Consider the following 14,242-nt stretch of genomic DNA (forward strand, 5'->3'; position numbering starts at 1 on the left):
TAACATTTAGGCTAGTAGACTTACCAAGGAAAGCTCTGTATATTCATGAAAATTTCTCATTCTGATGGGCCCTGGACACTTGGGAGTGTTCATTAACATGTAATTTGGTGAGATGTATTCTTTAAAACAAAAAATATGTTTAATATGAACGTAGAGTCCCCTTCCCGTTAATTAAAAAGAAGGAATCAAAATCTAGTGAATAAGCAGGAAAGTTAATATACATAAGTTTCACGTCTTATATAATTTAAAGCACTGTATAGAAGATCTGAAAGCTGTTCTCGTACTGTATTTAAAGTTATTTCATGTTCAAACTTTAAAGGAGGATTTGCTGCGTCTGAAGAAACAAATGCGAGTATTTTGTCAGATATGTCAGCATTACCTGACCAACGTAAATACTACTGTTAAGGAACAGGTTGGTAATCATGGTAGATAATTTTTTGTAGACTACCTTCACAGAATTTGTACTAGTACTAGTATAGGAAGTTTAAGGAACAGTAAGAATTAGCAAAGTCAAAGTATATTTTATCTTCTGATGAATATACCGTGTACAAAATAGCGATTAATTCATTGAGTTTGCATGCAATACAATTGATTTTTAATATCATGTCCTTTATAATTCTATTAATTGTTAACATGAATTTCAGCTACAGTATAGCTTCATTTCTATATGGCAGATTAACAGACACATTTTAAAATCAATGTGTGTAACATTAACAAACAGTTGTTATTTTTAAAAAATTTTATTAGGGGCTCATACAACTCTTAATCACAATCCATACATATACATACATCAATTGTATAAAGCACATCCATACATTATTTGCCCTAATCATTTTCAAAGCTTTTGCTCTCCACTTAAGCCCTCTGCATCAGGTCCTCCTTTTTTCCCCCCTCCCTTCCCGCTGCCCCCTCCCTCATGAGACCTTAATAATTTATAGATTGTTATTTTGTCATATCTTGCCCTATCCGGAGTCTCCCCCCCCCTTCTCTGCCATCCGTCTCCCCTGGAGGAGGTCCTTGTAATTGGATCCCCCCTTCCAACCCACTCACCCTCTACACTCCCAGTATCGCCCCTCACACCCCTGGTCCTGAAGGTATCATCCACCCTGGATTCCCTGTGCCTCCAGCTCCCATGTGCACCAGTGTACAACCTCTGCCCTATCCAGTCCTGCAAGGTAGAATTCGGATCATGGTAGTTGGGGGGGAGGAAGCATCCAGGATCCAAACAGTTGTATTCTTGAAAGCAACAAGACTACTTTAGGGAGAAAAGGAGAATGCTGTTTTGTCTTCTCTGAAAATATTACTCCTGTTGACATTCCTGCCACTGTCCTCATTTGCTATCTTGATAAAATGAGTTCGTTTTCTTTGTATACAGTAAGACATTTTAATCACGTACCCTACCTTTAAATGTTTACTGTTCTACCCCATATGTATTCCTGGTTCCATTATTGCTACCTTTCTCATTCTAGAGCTACATTTTTACCTGTGCCACCGAGAGATTTTTCTGCTAAAACGAGGCACCGATCTTAACTTTTAAAAGTCCTGTTCAGTTCTAATTCCTTCTCACTGAAAAGATTAAGTTTCATTTGGCCCATGTTTTTTTAAATGATATTTATAATACATTTTGATAAGCATTATAGTAAAGAAACATATTGTACACTCAAATTGCTTATGGTGTATTCAAGGGTTTATAATCATTAAATCTAGTTTAATAAATAGTTCTTCCCAGGTGCTATTTTGGCAGCTTGTGTATGTTCAATGCGGTTTATTTGACTGTATTTTACATTTTATTCCTAACACCCATATGGAAATTCCATGAATAAGCAAGTCTTGCATCCTTTCCTTACATACATACAGCCTTGTGTACATATTAATCCAGAAGATGATGCATGGCCAAGCTCCAGTTACTGAATTGCATGTCTTCCTTATAAATGTCCTTAAGTACTTAATATTGCTTTAATTATTACTGCTACATTATTTCTAATTTTAAGTACACAGTTTTGAACTGTGGCAGCAAAGGATGTGTAATTTCAAATTTCATCTCTACCAATCAGATAAAAGCAACAAATTTCCAAAGGTAGTAAATTGAGTTTAAAATTCCACTTCCTTAAATAATATTTGAGGAAGAATGAACTTAAGCCTTGTACATGAACTAATACTTCCTACATTCATACTTTTATGTGCCACGAACATACTCTCACTAATACTGCCGTTTTTTAAGGTTTAAATTCTTTTTTAAAAATAATACTGCCAATTTTTCAGTGTGACCACATTCCTTGCAGATTACCCTGTGTAACCTATGTAATCTGTTGTTCATCCTTTGGAGATTAATTATTTGGTCATTAAAAAGCCTGCATATAAGTCTTCCTAATCATTTCCTGGAATATGCCCTGGTCAAGTCACTTGACCTCTCATTCACCTAATTAAACACCCCCATCCTTGTCACCTTATAGTCTCTGTGTGTATATTGGATACAATTTTGTAAACCTAATTATCCTGATCTGTACAAGATATGACTATGAAATAGAAGAGACTTAAAGAAAGGATAAATACAAACCGTGGAAAGCTGTAAATGGGCTTAGTTCCACGAGCGGCTAATAAGATCTGCTGTGTGTTCTGTTTATAATTAGTCTTTTTGGCAGTTGTCTTCCCTTTTAAATTGATGACTTTGTGACCTGAAAGTTGTATTTTTATTCTTTGTTGCACAAATAATAATTTACTTTTTCTACTTACTTTCTGACTGATTTAACCCAAGCTACACTGCATTCATTTTACCCTGCTGGCAAGTGTTTTTAATCAACTCTTAAGCTCCTCGAGATAATAAGTTCCGCCTTCTGTTTATTATATTATCAGGTGTACCTGATGAGCTGGCCACATCTGCTTATGTTTTTCTCTACTTAATCACTGCACCTTGTGGATGGTACTGTAAAAGTACCATGAACTTTGTGCTCTCTCTTCTGATAACCTAATTTTCTGAGTGGTTGGGTTTTGTACCATGTTTGTGCACTCTTTCAGGATTTTAAATATATACCATGAGGCTTTGTGATACAGTAGTACAGTTGTGGGATTTGTAGTCAGAAAACTCCAGAATTTGAGCCCTAGTATACTACTAGTTTTTGCAACTGTTAACATTGTGCAATTTACTCGGAAGTTATTGAAAGAGAAGAATATTTACGAAATGTTGCAGCAACTTGTAAATAGTTATGCAAATATTAATGTTCATAGCTATACAAATTATCATTCTCAGCATCAAAACTTTAGGAAAAATATTTCACATTGAACCTACTTTTATGTTAAGCCTATTAGTTGGGTCTGTTGGTGGTGTTAAAGTTTGGCTTTAAAAAAATAGTTTGGCTTTATAGCATGTTTACTCCCTTTTATTTTTTTTAACTAGGCCTTCACTATTCTATGTGATATTTTGATGATCTTCAGCCATCAGATTATGTCAGGAGGACGTGACATGTTAGAGCCATTAGTTTACACTCCTGATTCTTCACTGCAGTCGGAGCTGCTCAGCTTTATTTTGGACCATGTCTTCATTGAACAGGATGATGATAGTAACAGTGCAGGTAATTTTTTTTGCCATCTCTTGGTATTTCTTTGCATCCCACATATGTCAAATTTAGACTGCAATGCAAAATTATATATATAGCATATGTATAGTTTTTATTTGTCGAACAGCAAACACAAGCTTAGGATCTAGCATGTTTATGTTAGTTTTTTGTAATGTCAGAAGACACTATGAGTCCACAGAGTATTGACTTGGGAGTCTGGGCTTTTTGAAAATTTGGAGTTAAGAGTCTAAAGTACTCGGAGGACCTTACCTGGGCACAGATCTGGTCATTGCACATTAACCTTCCTGTCCCCTTGTTAGTGTGAGTCACAGGACGCAAATTTTGTGACGTGATTATTAGTGTGATTTTTGAATATTAGAAAAATTTGTAATTACTCAAATTTTGAGGCAATAATGAATTTTTACAGGAAAAAGAGAGTTTAATCCAACCAGCCTTTTCTAGCTTGCCTTTGTTTCTTCGGGACTCCATTGGCACTTAGAATACAGGAAATCATGAAAATGAACTTGTCAATAACCCTGATTTTGTTTTCTTGGAGTCTCTTGTTTCTTCCAAATTTACACTTTTACTGTGAAGTGTTCCAGCACTCTGGAAAAATGAAAAAGATGAAAGATCGACATACCTGCCACCGGTATTTTGCAAATGCGGGGCCATATTTGGTTTTGATTTGTTTAAAGAAATAAAAAGACTTCACCTGTATCTTACCTCAACTGCATGCTCCCTTCTCTGAAGAGAACTGCTGTCCTGAATTTGGACTGTCCTCTCCCTTTGCATTTAAAGTGTACTAGTCCTTTATGTATCCAGTCATACTCTATATAAATGATGCTCTGCTGACCCTTTTTAGTTTTCAACTCTTTGGAGTTGAACTTTTGTGTTCATGTGTGTCTGCAGCATATTCATCATGCCTGCTGATTTTTGTTATTTTGGTTTGCTCCTACTTTTGCCCAATCACAGTGTTGCATTTTTATACTTCTCGACTGGAGCATATGTTTAAGAGCTTTTGTAGTACATGTGTACATTTTAAACTTGAGCACATGTGACCAAATTATCACCAAGTAGTTAGTTGTATCTTTTTCTATCCTCCCATAGGGGTTATATGAGGGTTTCTAATACTGTGTGTATATGTGTGGGTGTGTGGGTGTTTTTGTTTTAATTCTTGTCTTTAAATTTTCATGTAGGTGAAATTTCACAGTAAATTTGTTTTCCATTCCACAATGTATATACAGATGGTTCAGTGTCATTGGCTGCGTTCTCATTATGTGTCTGCCCTCTCCCTGTATCCACCCTGGGTTACTGCCTTCCTTTTGCCAATTTTTCTCACCTTTTAAACTTTGGTTTTGGGCAGATGCTACCCTTTTGGTCCAGTATCGTTGATTTCTTTTTAGAAACATGTACCGCTCGGGTGCTACTGTGTATGGTAAAGATCTGTCTTCTATCTGATAGGAAGATGATCTCTGGGAGTGGCCACAAGTTAAAAGGTTGTGTAAGGGCCAGTCTCTGGGTTCCACTGTGGTCTATCAGATCAGTAGCCAAACAAATTTGAAGTGTGCTTTATCTTTTTCTATCACTATGTGCCTGCTATTGAGATCCTGGTCAGGGTGGTAGCAGCTGGGGACCATCCTCTTTGTCCGGTCTCAGGTTAATGAAAGCTGTAGTTCGTGGTGATTTATTAGTCCTTTGAATAGTTTTCCTTGAGTCTTTTGTGTTGGGTCAAGTTTGAAGGATAATAATGGTTGTAAATTAGACGGCTCCTTTGAAGACCCAAGTTCATGCTTGATGAAGCAGGCCTGATTTCGATATTCCCCAAGACTGTATGACCGTTGACTTTCAAATCCAGTATCTCACTTCCTGAACTGCTTGGACTATGGCCCCGTACACTCTTGCATGGCCTTATTGGCCTCATGCACAAATGCATATGAAAGAAGATCTGCTTTCAACTCTTGTATATGCACTAGAATGTATATTCCACATATGCCTGCCCACCTCTCTAGCCATTAATTTTCATTCTCATTCAACCTCTAGTACTTTAGACCTCTGGTAATTTAATGTTAGCCAATATCAGAGAAGAAAAATATCGTAACGTAGGGACTTCTTCCTGAAGTGACGCACTGACAATACTTGTAGCAATCATCTGTGTGTTTAAGGCCCGATGTGTTAAGGCAGTTCAACTTTATTAATCCTTATGAGAGAAAAGATTAGCTACTTTTCAATAAATATCATAATAAGGGTAAATATCAGGGTTTAAAATAAACCTTGTAATTAGTCTTTTGATTTAGTCTACGAAGGAAAATGTATATGCTTCGCGTTTTGTGAACCAGATATTAGAAAGCATATCATGTAGACATCATCTCCAATAATGATGCTCATTAAGAAAAGGTTAACTTTTATGTATTTAGTATAATCTTTTAAAAGAATAGACAGTATGTTTTATTAACCAAATGACTCTAGTCTTGTGAAACGTGCTCTTGTGATAGCTTAAAACTCTTTTCTGATGGGCTCTACCTTAAGACCAATTGTTATTGTCAGAATGAGTTTTCAATGTACTAAGTTACCTGGGGGCATTATTTTTAAAAACAACCTACAAAAACATTCTTATTTTATGTAATTAAAAAATAGTAATGAGGTTCTTACAGGGAGATGCGAACAGTTTATGCAGAAAATATTCATAAGGAAACATGTAAATGGCTAATAAGGTCATAGAAGAACTTTAAGTTTACTGGTAGCCAAAGGAATATTCATGAATATAAGAAATGGTTTTAAACAAGTAATTGTGTTTGTGAAATCTATCCTGAGAAAAAAACGTTTGCACAACTTTTTATGTGAAAAGCTTCATTGCCATTTCATTTACAAATAATTGGAAACATTCCTTTGGCAGTGCTCCTCTTAGAATATAGAAATAAGCCTGTGCTTTGAGACATGAATATGAAGATCTCACATTATGAATTAGTAGAGATCTGCAACATTAACTTGAGAAGACAGGTTCCCAGGGTAAGCTAATGCAATATATTTAATGTCCATAAAGGGACAATGTGTTGGTAAGAGCCAAGTTTTGAGGTTTGGTGAGATCAACCTTGGGAGAATTAGGAGGATCTTCTGCGTGTTGGCTGCATGCAAAGAAGCAGAAATCTTAATCCACCGTGTTTAGCTATGCAGATCTCACTGGCAAACTCTTCCTATTAGGGGAGTAGATAAATGTGTTGGGCCAGCTTAGTCTGACTCCACCAAGCATCAGTTCCTCTGACTCACTCCATTTGTTCCTGTTCCATGTTCACCAAGCAACCTTCTGGAGATTACTTGGCTTCACAGAAAGTTCATCTATTAGCGTGAATGGCTCATCGTTCCACAAGACATTAAGGATGATGATATTTGAATGAAAGGATTATGGGTGCTTTTAGTATTTTGTTAGTGCCCTTTTCTGATTTTTCAATTTCTGAAAAATAAAGTGGTTTTATAGTGAGAGTCTCACCAAGAAAATTTGGTTTTAAAAAATACAGATGGCTTAATGCTTGGAACTCTTTCCCCAGATGGTCAGCAGGAGGATGAAGCCAGTAAAATTGAAGCTCTGCACAAGAGGCGGAATTTACTTGCAGCATTTTGTAAGCTAATTGTTTATACTGTGGTGGAGATGAATACAGCTGCAGATATCTTCAAACAGTATATGAAGGTAAAATGCGCAAAAATGCTTAAACCACTGGTTCTCAACTGATAGATTGCGACCCGTTTGGGATCGAATGACCCTTCCAAAGGGGTCGCATAAGAACATTGGAGAACACATATTTTCCGATGGTATTAAAGAACCGAGACACTGGGTCTGCCCACTTTGCAGATAGGCCCATATGGTAGTACCTGGTGAGAAGACTGTTACCCATGCTATACCATGCTTCAAGACAAAATTTCATTTGTTTGTAGTTAGTGATAAGTATATTTCACTATAGAATTGCATATGGTTTTTGTGATTAATTACTATCCTTTAATTATGTTCAATTTGTAGCAATGAAAATACATCCTGCATATCATGTTTACATGACGATTCTCAACAATAGCAAATTACAGTTATGAAGTAGCAATGACAGTTTTATGGTTGGGTGGGGTGGGTCACCACAACCTGAGGAACTGTATTAAAGGGTCACGACATTAGGACGATTGAGAACCACTGGCTTAAATGATAATGTTCCCCTTTGACTTTGGCAGTTGCATTTTAATTGCTAGTCTAGAGTTAATTGCTAGTCTAGTATAAAAAATCCTGTCTAAAATCTTCAATAAGTATCCCTTTTAATATAATAACTTGAATATTTCTATTATGTGTCCTCCTATCTTCCCATTTCTCACATGTGTGGCTCCTTAGATGTTACTAGTATAATTTTCATATATGGTACTACTACTCCACTTGCTGGGAGCATTCAGGGGTGCTCTTGTTAGGGGTCAGAAGACCAGGAGGAAGGTAGTTTTGGCTTGGCTCCTATGCTGTGGATGACCTCGGAGTAACTTAATACCCTATGCTGCTTGAGTTGGTTCATCCTTTCCACTCTGGTATTTTAGCTTCCTTTTGGTTCCCCAAGTCAGAGTTGACTCATAGTGAGTTAATTTTTATAAACTTGTACAATATTAAGAAGCCATAAAGGATATTGTTAATTATACTATAAGCTTTTAAACTATGATAAGATAGTATTTTCAGTACTCTTTCTCAGCTAAAATTAATCCTTTTCTTGGGATATTTTTCTAGATAAAACTCTAGTAAATGAAACAGATGCTAGTGGATTTGTTTCTCTGTTTATACTCAGTTGTTTTGAAATCATGTAGCAAATTTTAACGTTTAGCCTTAAGTGTTCTAGATTAACGTCAGTTCTAATAGAAGCAAACAATTGCTATAAAACCTGAATATCATGTTAATCTCTGATAGTTGTTAAGAATGTGTTTTGAAATGGATCTTCAGTCAAGACTGTCATTTCATGCACAGTTATAAATATTAAGTCCAGTAACTTCTTTTACATACTGTGTGCTGGGTGTTAGTTGCTACAAGCCCAAATACTAAAGTTAGAAACTGTACAGGTAGTGCATACGCAATAGCAGTGATTAAATTTCACATATATTAAAATAATGGTTTATGTTAATTGTTTTCATAATTTACAAAGAGGATGGGAGCTGTTTCTGTCTCGGGGGGTTGGTTTGTAAAAAAAAAAACAACCCTACATAACCTATTTATTGTTTTATTCTGTACTTAAAAGCAAATTCCAAACTTGTTTGAGGAGGTTGTAACTGATAAGAATGCTACTGAAAGAATCCTTTTGTATTTAGAAGAAATGGCCTTGGGTTCTAGCTTATTTTTTGATAACCATGTGTCTTTGAAAGCATAGTTTCCATCAAATACATGTGTTGTCCAATAGTTCTAAAAAGATAAAGCTTTGGTAACTTGCATGTTTCTTTTCTAGTATTACAATGATTATGGCGATATCATCAAAGAAACAATGAGTAAAACAAGGCAGATTGACAAAATTCAATGCGCAAAGACACTTATTCTCAGTTTGCAACAGGTAAGACGTTAAAAGTACACATATTAACTGTTAGTTTATGGTTCATAAAATAAAAACACTGAGGGCAAATGATATACTAGCCAATTCTCAAAACTAGAATGATATTCAGGCTCCCTAGTAAACTCACGAGTATAAGTTAGGTGATATTTTGCCTTGAGAGAAAAATGGACACAAGGCAGCGTAGGGAAGCTATGTACCACCTGCAGTGTCTATGGCCATAACTTTCGCGGTCGGTTGGCACTGATGTTAACGTTTCCATGGGGAAACGACATTTTGTAAGTTTTAGTCATTTTCATTTTAGACATGGTGAGGCAGGGAGATTTTAGGGTAAATCATGTACTTTTCCTATACCGGTTGTAGGAGTCCTGGTGGTGTCGTGGTTAAGAGTTGGGTTGTTAACCACAAGACCAGCCATTTGGGGGAAAAGTGAGGCTTACTATTCCCATAAAGAGTTGCCATGTTGGAAACCCACAAGGGCAGTTCTGCCCTGGGCGCTATGAGTTGGCATCAACAAGATGGCAGTGAGTTTGATTTTTGGACTGTCCATTGGAGATCAACTTTGTATCCCAAACATGACCCATTTCCATTTAAATTTAGCAAGCTTTCTCTTTTTTTTTGGAAATGTAAATGGGAAAGCTCTGAACTTCATTGGCAAATTTGAATAGTCTATTAAAAGTTATAAAACAGTTGCGTACTGGAGAAAGTAGAGAAAAATAAGAAAAATGTAGACCTAGTACAAGTTATCCTTAAGGTTTTCACTCAAGAACTGTCTTTAATTTTTAACCATCTTAGTGTTCCTATGCCTATGCAAAATCCTAGTTTGTGTCTACAATAAAATCATAGTTCACACAACTGTTTTGCCTTACCTATATTTTTCATATTAGTAAATCGAAAGCATTTCACCGAATTACTTTTCTCAGCAGTTTTGCTGATTGTATATATGGCATTCTGTTCCATAATTTAGGTGATAGCTCATTTGATGTCTAGGTCTTTCCCAATTCTTGCCATTTCATATAGCTCTAAAACAAAATAATTACTTGGCATAAATGTATTTCTGATCATCATTTCCTTTAAGTAAAGTTAGAATTGTTCAGTCCAAAGCCATCAGAAATCTAAAGCCTTTCTGCGTAGAGCCAAAAGGTTATCTCAGCATATGCTCCCAGCTGTTCACAGAGTGCACATTTCATGGTCACCTTATCAGTACTGTGCATTATCTTTTAAGAATGTAGTCAATTGGGTAGTTGAAAAATCGTATTTTCTCTTGTTTGCTTTCTGATGAAAGTGCTTGATTTGTCGATTCTTCACTTCAGTGTGAAAGCTAAGGACAACAGAACATAGTTGTGTAATGTAATACTCGAGTGGGCAACCCTTTTGCTTATGTACATTGTCAATATCCAGCTAATACCACGAGGGCACTTTGCCAGAACTAAAATACTTTCTAATGTGAATAACTACCTCTAGTCTGTTGTAGGAAGCGCTACAGTTGTAATCCATTTCTCTTGTGCTTTATAAAATGGGTGTTAGAAAATATAATACCCTATTCAGTAAGGTCTTAATATTTTATTAATGGAAAAGATGATATTTTAAAAGTGGTCACAGTTCATTTAAAAAACAAAGTGTTAATATACTTTCTTTACTCTCCAAACAGCTTTTTAATGAAATGATCCAAGAAAATGGCTATAACTTTGATAGATCATCCCCCACATTCAGTGGCATAAAAGAACTTGCTCGGCGTTTTGCTTTAACTTTCGGACTAGATCAATTGAAAACCAGAGAAGCCATCGCCATGCTACACAAGTAATCTCTGAATATTTTATTGTCCCCTATTACTTTTTTATTGGTTTTCTAGAACTCTTATTTGAAATTAATTGAATTAATGCTTCCTGATTTGTTTAAAATCTAAATACTATACTCTTAATGAGTTTAGGAACCAGTTCTAGCAGTACCTAAATTGACAAATTATTTGGAACTAGAGCACTGTTGATACGAAAGTTTGATTTTAATTAAAAGCATATAAAAATCTTTGAAAATTACGTACAACAAAGTATCATATTTATTAGGGATCAACACAAACTGTCTATCTCAAGAGTCTAATTGCTCATTGCACAGTAGAGAAATCTTGAGATTTAACTATTTTGTTTCAAAACTTGATCTTTCTGGTTCTTTTCTCTAATTCGCAGTGGCCTTTTACTTGGTATTTGGGCAAAATGTTCCTATTAGCACATTTCTCCCCTCATGTAAATAGTGCAGCATCTGATTTGATTTTGGACATATATCTTATTGGCACATATTTGGACTTATAATGAAACTTCTGAAGTATGGATACATACATTTAAGAACTTTGGCACCACCAACATTTATATATTAGTATCTCTTATCGCTTAATTGTGGATTGGAAAAGTCATTGCCCTTGGGACAATCAGGTAGTGTAGACTTTGTTTCATTGGTAGCCCTTGGGTTGATTTTTTTTTTTTGGTTTTTTCTTTCCTGACGTCACTTGAAATGCCTCCCTGTAATACTGTTTTACTTAAGTGATGGTCACACCTTCCCCAACTTTAACCCATTTTCTGCTCACCTGTCCCTAACTTTTCAAATTCATTTTATATCTTTAAAGACACTGGATGAAAAATTTAGGTGATCCTTAAGGACAAAGCATATGGCTAATGACTTTAACAAGTAATGTACAGTTTTCTTTATGCACTTGTTTTCTTTCTCTCCCATATTTTATATGATTCATTATACAACTTTGATGTTAGAAACACGGTTTTGAGTTCCTTTTGCTATATTGCCTTGTTAAATAGTTAAAATGGATCCTGAGTGGCGTTTTCCGAAAATTTCATCTCTCACTGGTTGTTTATTTAATTTTCAGTTATTTTGTTTGTCCTTTGTGCCAGGTCTCCTTTAGGTATTGAAAACTAGTTTTTAAATTTGGGATGGTAGAGAGACATGCAATTGCTGGTGTTTGTGTGTTTAGGATCAAGAAAAGTACAGCACGGCCTTTTCTTTTGGGGGGTGAGCGGGGAATTGTACATATATCATAACATTCCATAGTTCAAGCCTTTTAACTATTTCGTGAATTAAATGCATGCTCTCAGTTTTGAAAATAGAGATGTTTTCCTTTTGCTTAGATATATTACAATTTTAGATTGTAGTTCCTTAGATGTTTTTTAATTTTCCTTTCTCTTTGCAGAGATGGCATAGAATTTGCTTTTAAAGAACCTAATCCACAAGGGGAGAGCCACCCACCTTTAAATTTGGCATTTCTTGATATCCTGAGTGAATTTTCTTCTAAACTACTCCGTCAAGACAAAAGAACTGTGTATGTATTTACTAGGAATGTTCTGTCAACTTTGTTCTGGAATTCTTTTTTTTTTGTTCTGGAATTCTTAATAGCAATAGTTATCCTTGGTTTCCCACACCTGGACACATGGATTCAAGTTGTAAGCATTAGGCTCAAGAAACTTTGTACTTCAGTAATTTTTAAATCTAAGAATTATACTTTTATATCTTAAACATTAATTCTGTGAGTTCCTCTCTTAGCGTAGTTTAGTTCTGACTTTAGAGGTATAACTTTAGAATAGCTTACTGTATTATTTTTTCCATATTTAATTTGGAGGGAAAATTTCAAAAGATGGTGAACCTAAGTGTCCATTGGGGGCTTCCTGGTTCATCTGTATCTTGAGCTCTGACTTCACTGGAAAACGGAAGCTACTATTCTCTCTCTCTCTCTCTCTCTCTCTTAAAATTATGACTTCTGGCCACAATAGACCGTTTAAACAGGATGCACTTTGCATTCAGACACCTAAAATGAAGAAGGGAACGTGATAAATGGAATTAAAGTACTCTCACAATGTTGTTTTTCCTTCTCCCTTTTGCCTCTGAGGTACAAAAGTCCTAAAAAAAAATAGGAATACACCTTAGAATGTGTCTTATAGCTGATAGCTCGCATATTTGTGTTAGTGGTAACCTGGGGCAGGGAGAATAGCTTCAGGGATGGCCTTTTGCGATTGCAGAGACTTTTAATGAAATCCTTAAGTAAACAAAACGAATGTTCAATGATAGACATCAGAACAGTGGTTGTGTACTTGCTTGTGTCCTGGGACTGCTTCCCGTCACCAGGGAGCTGTATGGGTTATCCATTTGTAAAAGGGATCCAACTGCACTCTTTAGTGATTTGCATTTTATTGTTTGTCCTAATTAGAAATTTCACTGATACTAAAAGTCACAGAAATACAATGTATAACAATGGAATACAATTTCTAAACCAGCAGATACATAAAAACCCGAAGTCTGAGAGTAAAGTCTTGCTAAGGATTTGAAATCCTGTGAGAGGGACCTATAGAAACTTGCCAGTACAAACTTCAGTGTTAACTCATACAAGGCCACGTTGAAGAATGTTCATTGTTCTATTATTTAAATAGTACAAACCTCAAGAACAATCTAGACCTGGAAGGACTAGATCCAAAGATGGATACTACAGTGGAATACTCCACAGTCATCAAAATGAAAGAACTAAAACCATGTTTGTCAACATGACCAACTTAAAAATAAAACTAGATAGTCTTTTGGGAAAAAAGCAAAGTATAAAAGCTCTGCTGTAATTTTAGTTTATACACATATGCCCAACAATGACAAACACCAAATTCAGGGCAGTATGACAGAGTGCAAAGCCTCTGTGGGGGAGGAGGAGATCCTGGGAGCTTCCAGGGAGGCTCCTAAGAAAAACACTCACTGCCATCTCAAGGCTATCTTGTAGGGCAGGGTAGAACTGCCCCTCAGGGGAGGCGACTTAACCTGGAAGAACATCTGAAAGGTATGTGGGCAAGTACATAGTTGTAAAAGTTCTGTCCTTGGATTTATCTTGTCCCAGACTGATAACACTGCTCAGATGAGATAATATGTAGCCCTCACTTTAAGGAGTGCTCTTCTGTACTGCTTGGTATGACTGAAGTTACTGTGATTAAAGGAAAATGCTTGTAATGCTGTCCAAGATGGCAAAGTCTGCATTTGAACTCTGGAAGCATTTGTTAACTACAAATTGCCCTAAACTCAAGTGTCTGAAACGGGGAGAGTGAATCATGGTTATGTTGCTTATTTTTATAGCCTTGATTTTTTGATTTTTGATTTTGATTTTTTGAT

General features: G+C 35.9%; 1 protein-coding gene across 8 annotated transcripts in view; it reads left to right on the forward strand.

Annotated features, from left to right (window-relative positions):
* STAG2 (STAG2 cohesin complex component) overlaps nt 1-14,242 on the forward strand; it is a 135,891-nt gene that overhangs the window by 108,196 nt on the left and 13,453 nt on the right. For all 8 annotated transcript variants that reach the window (XM_075538135.1, XM_075538132.1, XM_075538134.1 and 5 more), the window contains 6 exons: nt 320-412; nt 3,395-3,569; nt 7,097-7,236; nt 9,002-9,103; nt 10,752-10,900; nt 12,294-12,422. In XM_075538135.1, the coding sequence (XP_075394250.1) occupies nt 320-412; nt 3,395-3,569; nt 7,097-7,236; nt 9,002-9,103; nt 10,752-10,900; nt 12,294-12,422 (788 nt within the window). The remainder of the gene's footprint in view (nt 1-319; nt 413-3,394; nt 3,570-7,096; nt 7,237-9,001; nt 9,104-10,751; nt 10,901-12,293; nt 12,423-14,242) is intronic.

The sequence above is a fragment of the Tenrec ecaudatus genome, chromosome X (genome assembly GCF_050624435.1).
Source record: "Tenrec ecaudatus isolate mTenEca1 chromosome X, mTenEca1.hap1, whole genome shotgun sequence".
Taxonomy (NCBI): Eukaryota; Metazoa; Chordata; class Mammalia; order Afrosoricida; family Tenrecidae; genus Tenrec; species Tenrec ecaudatus.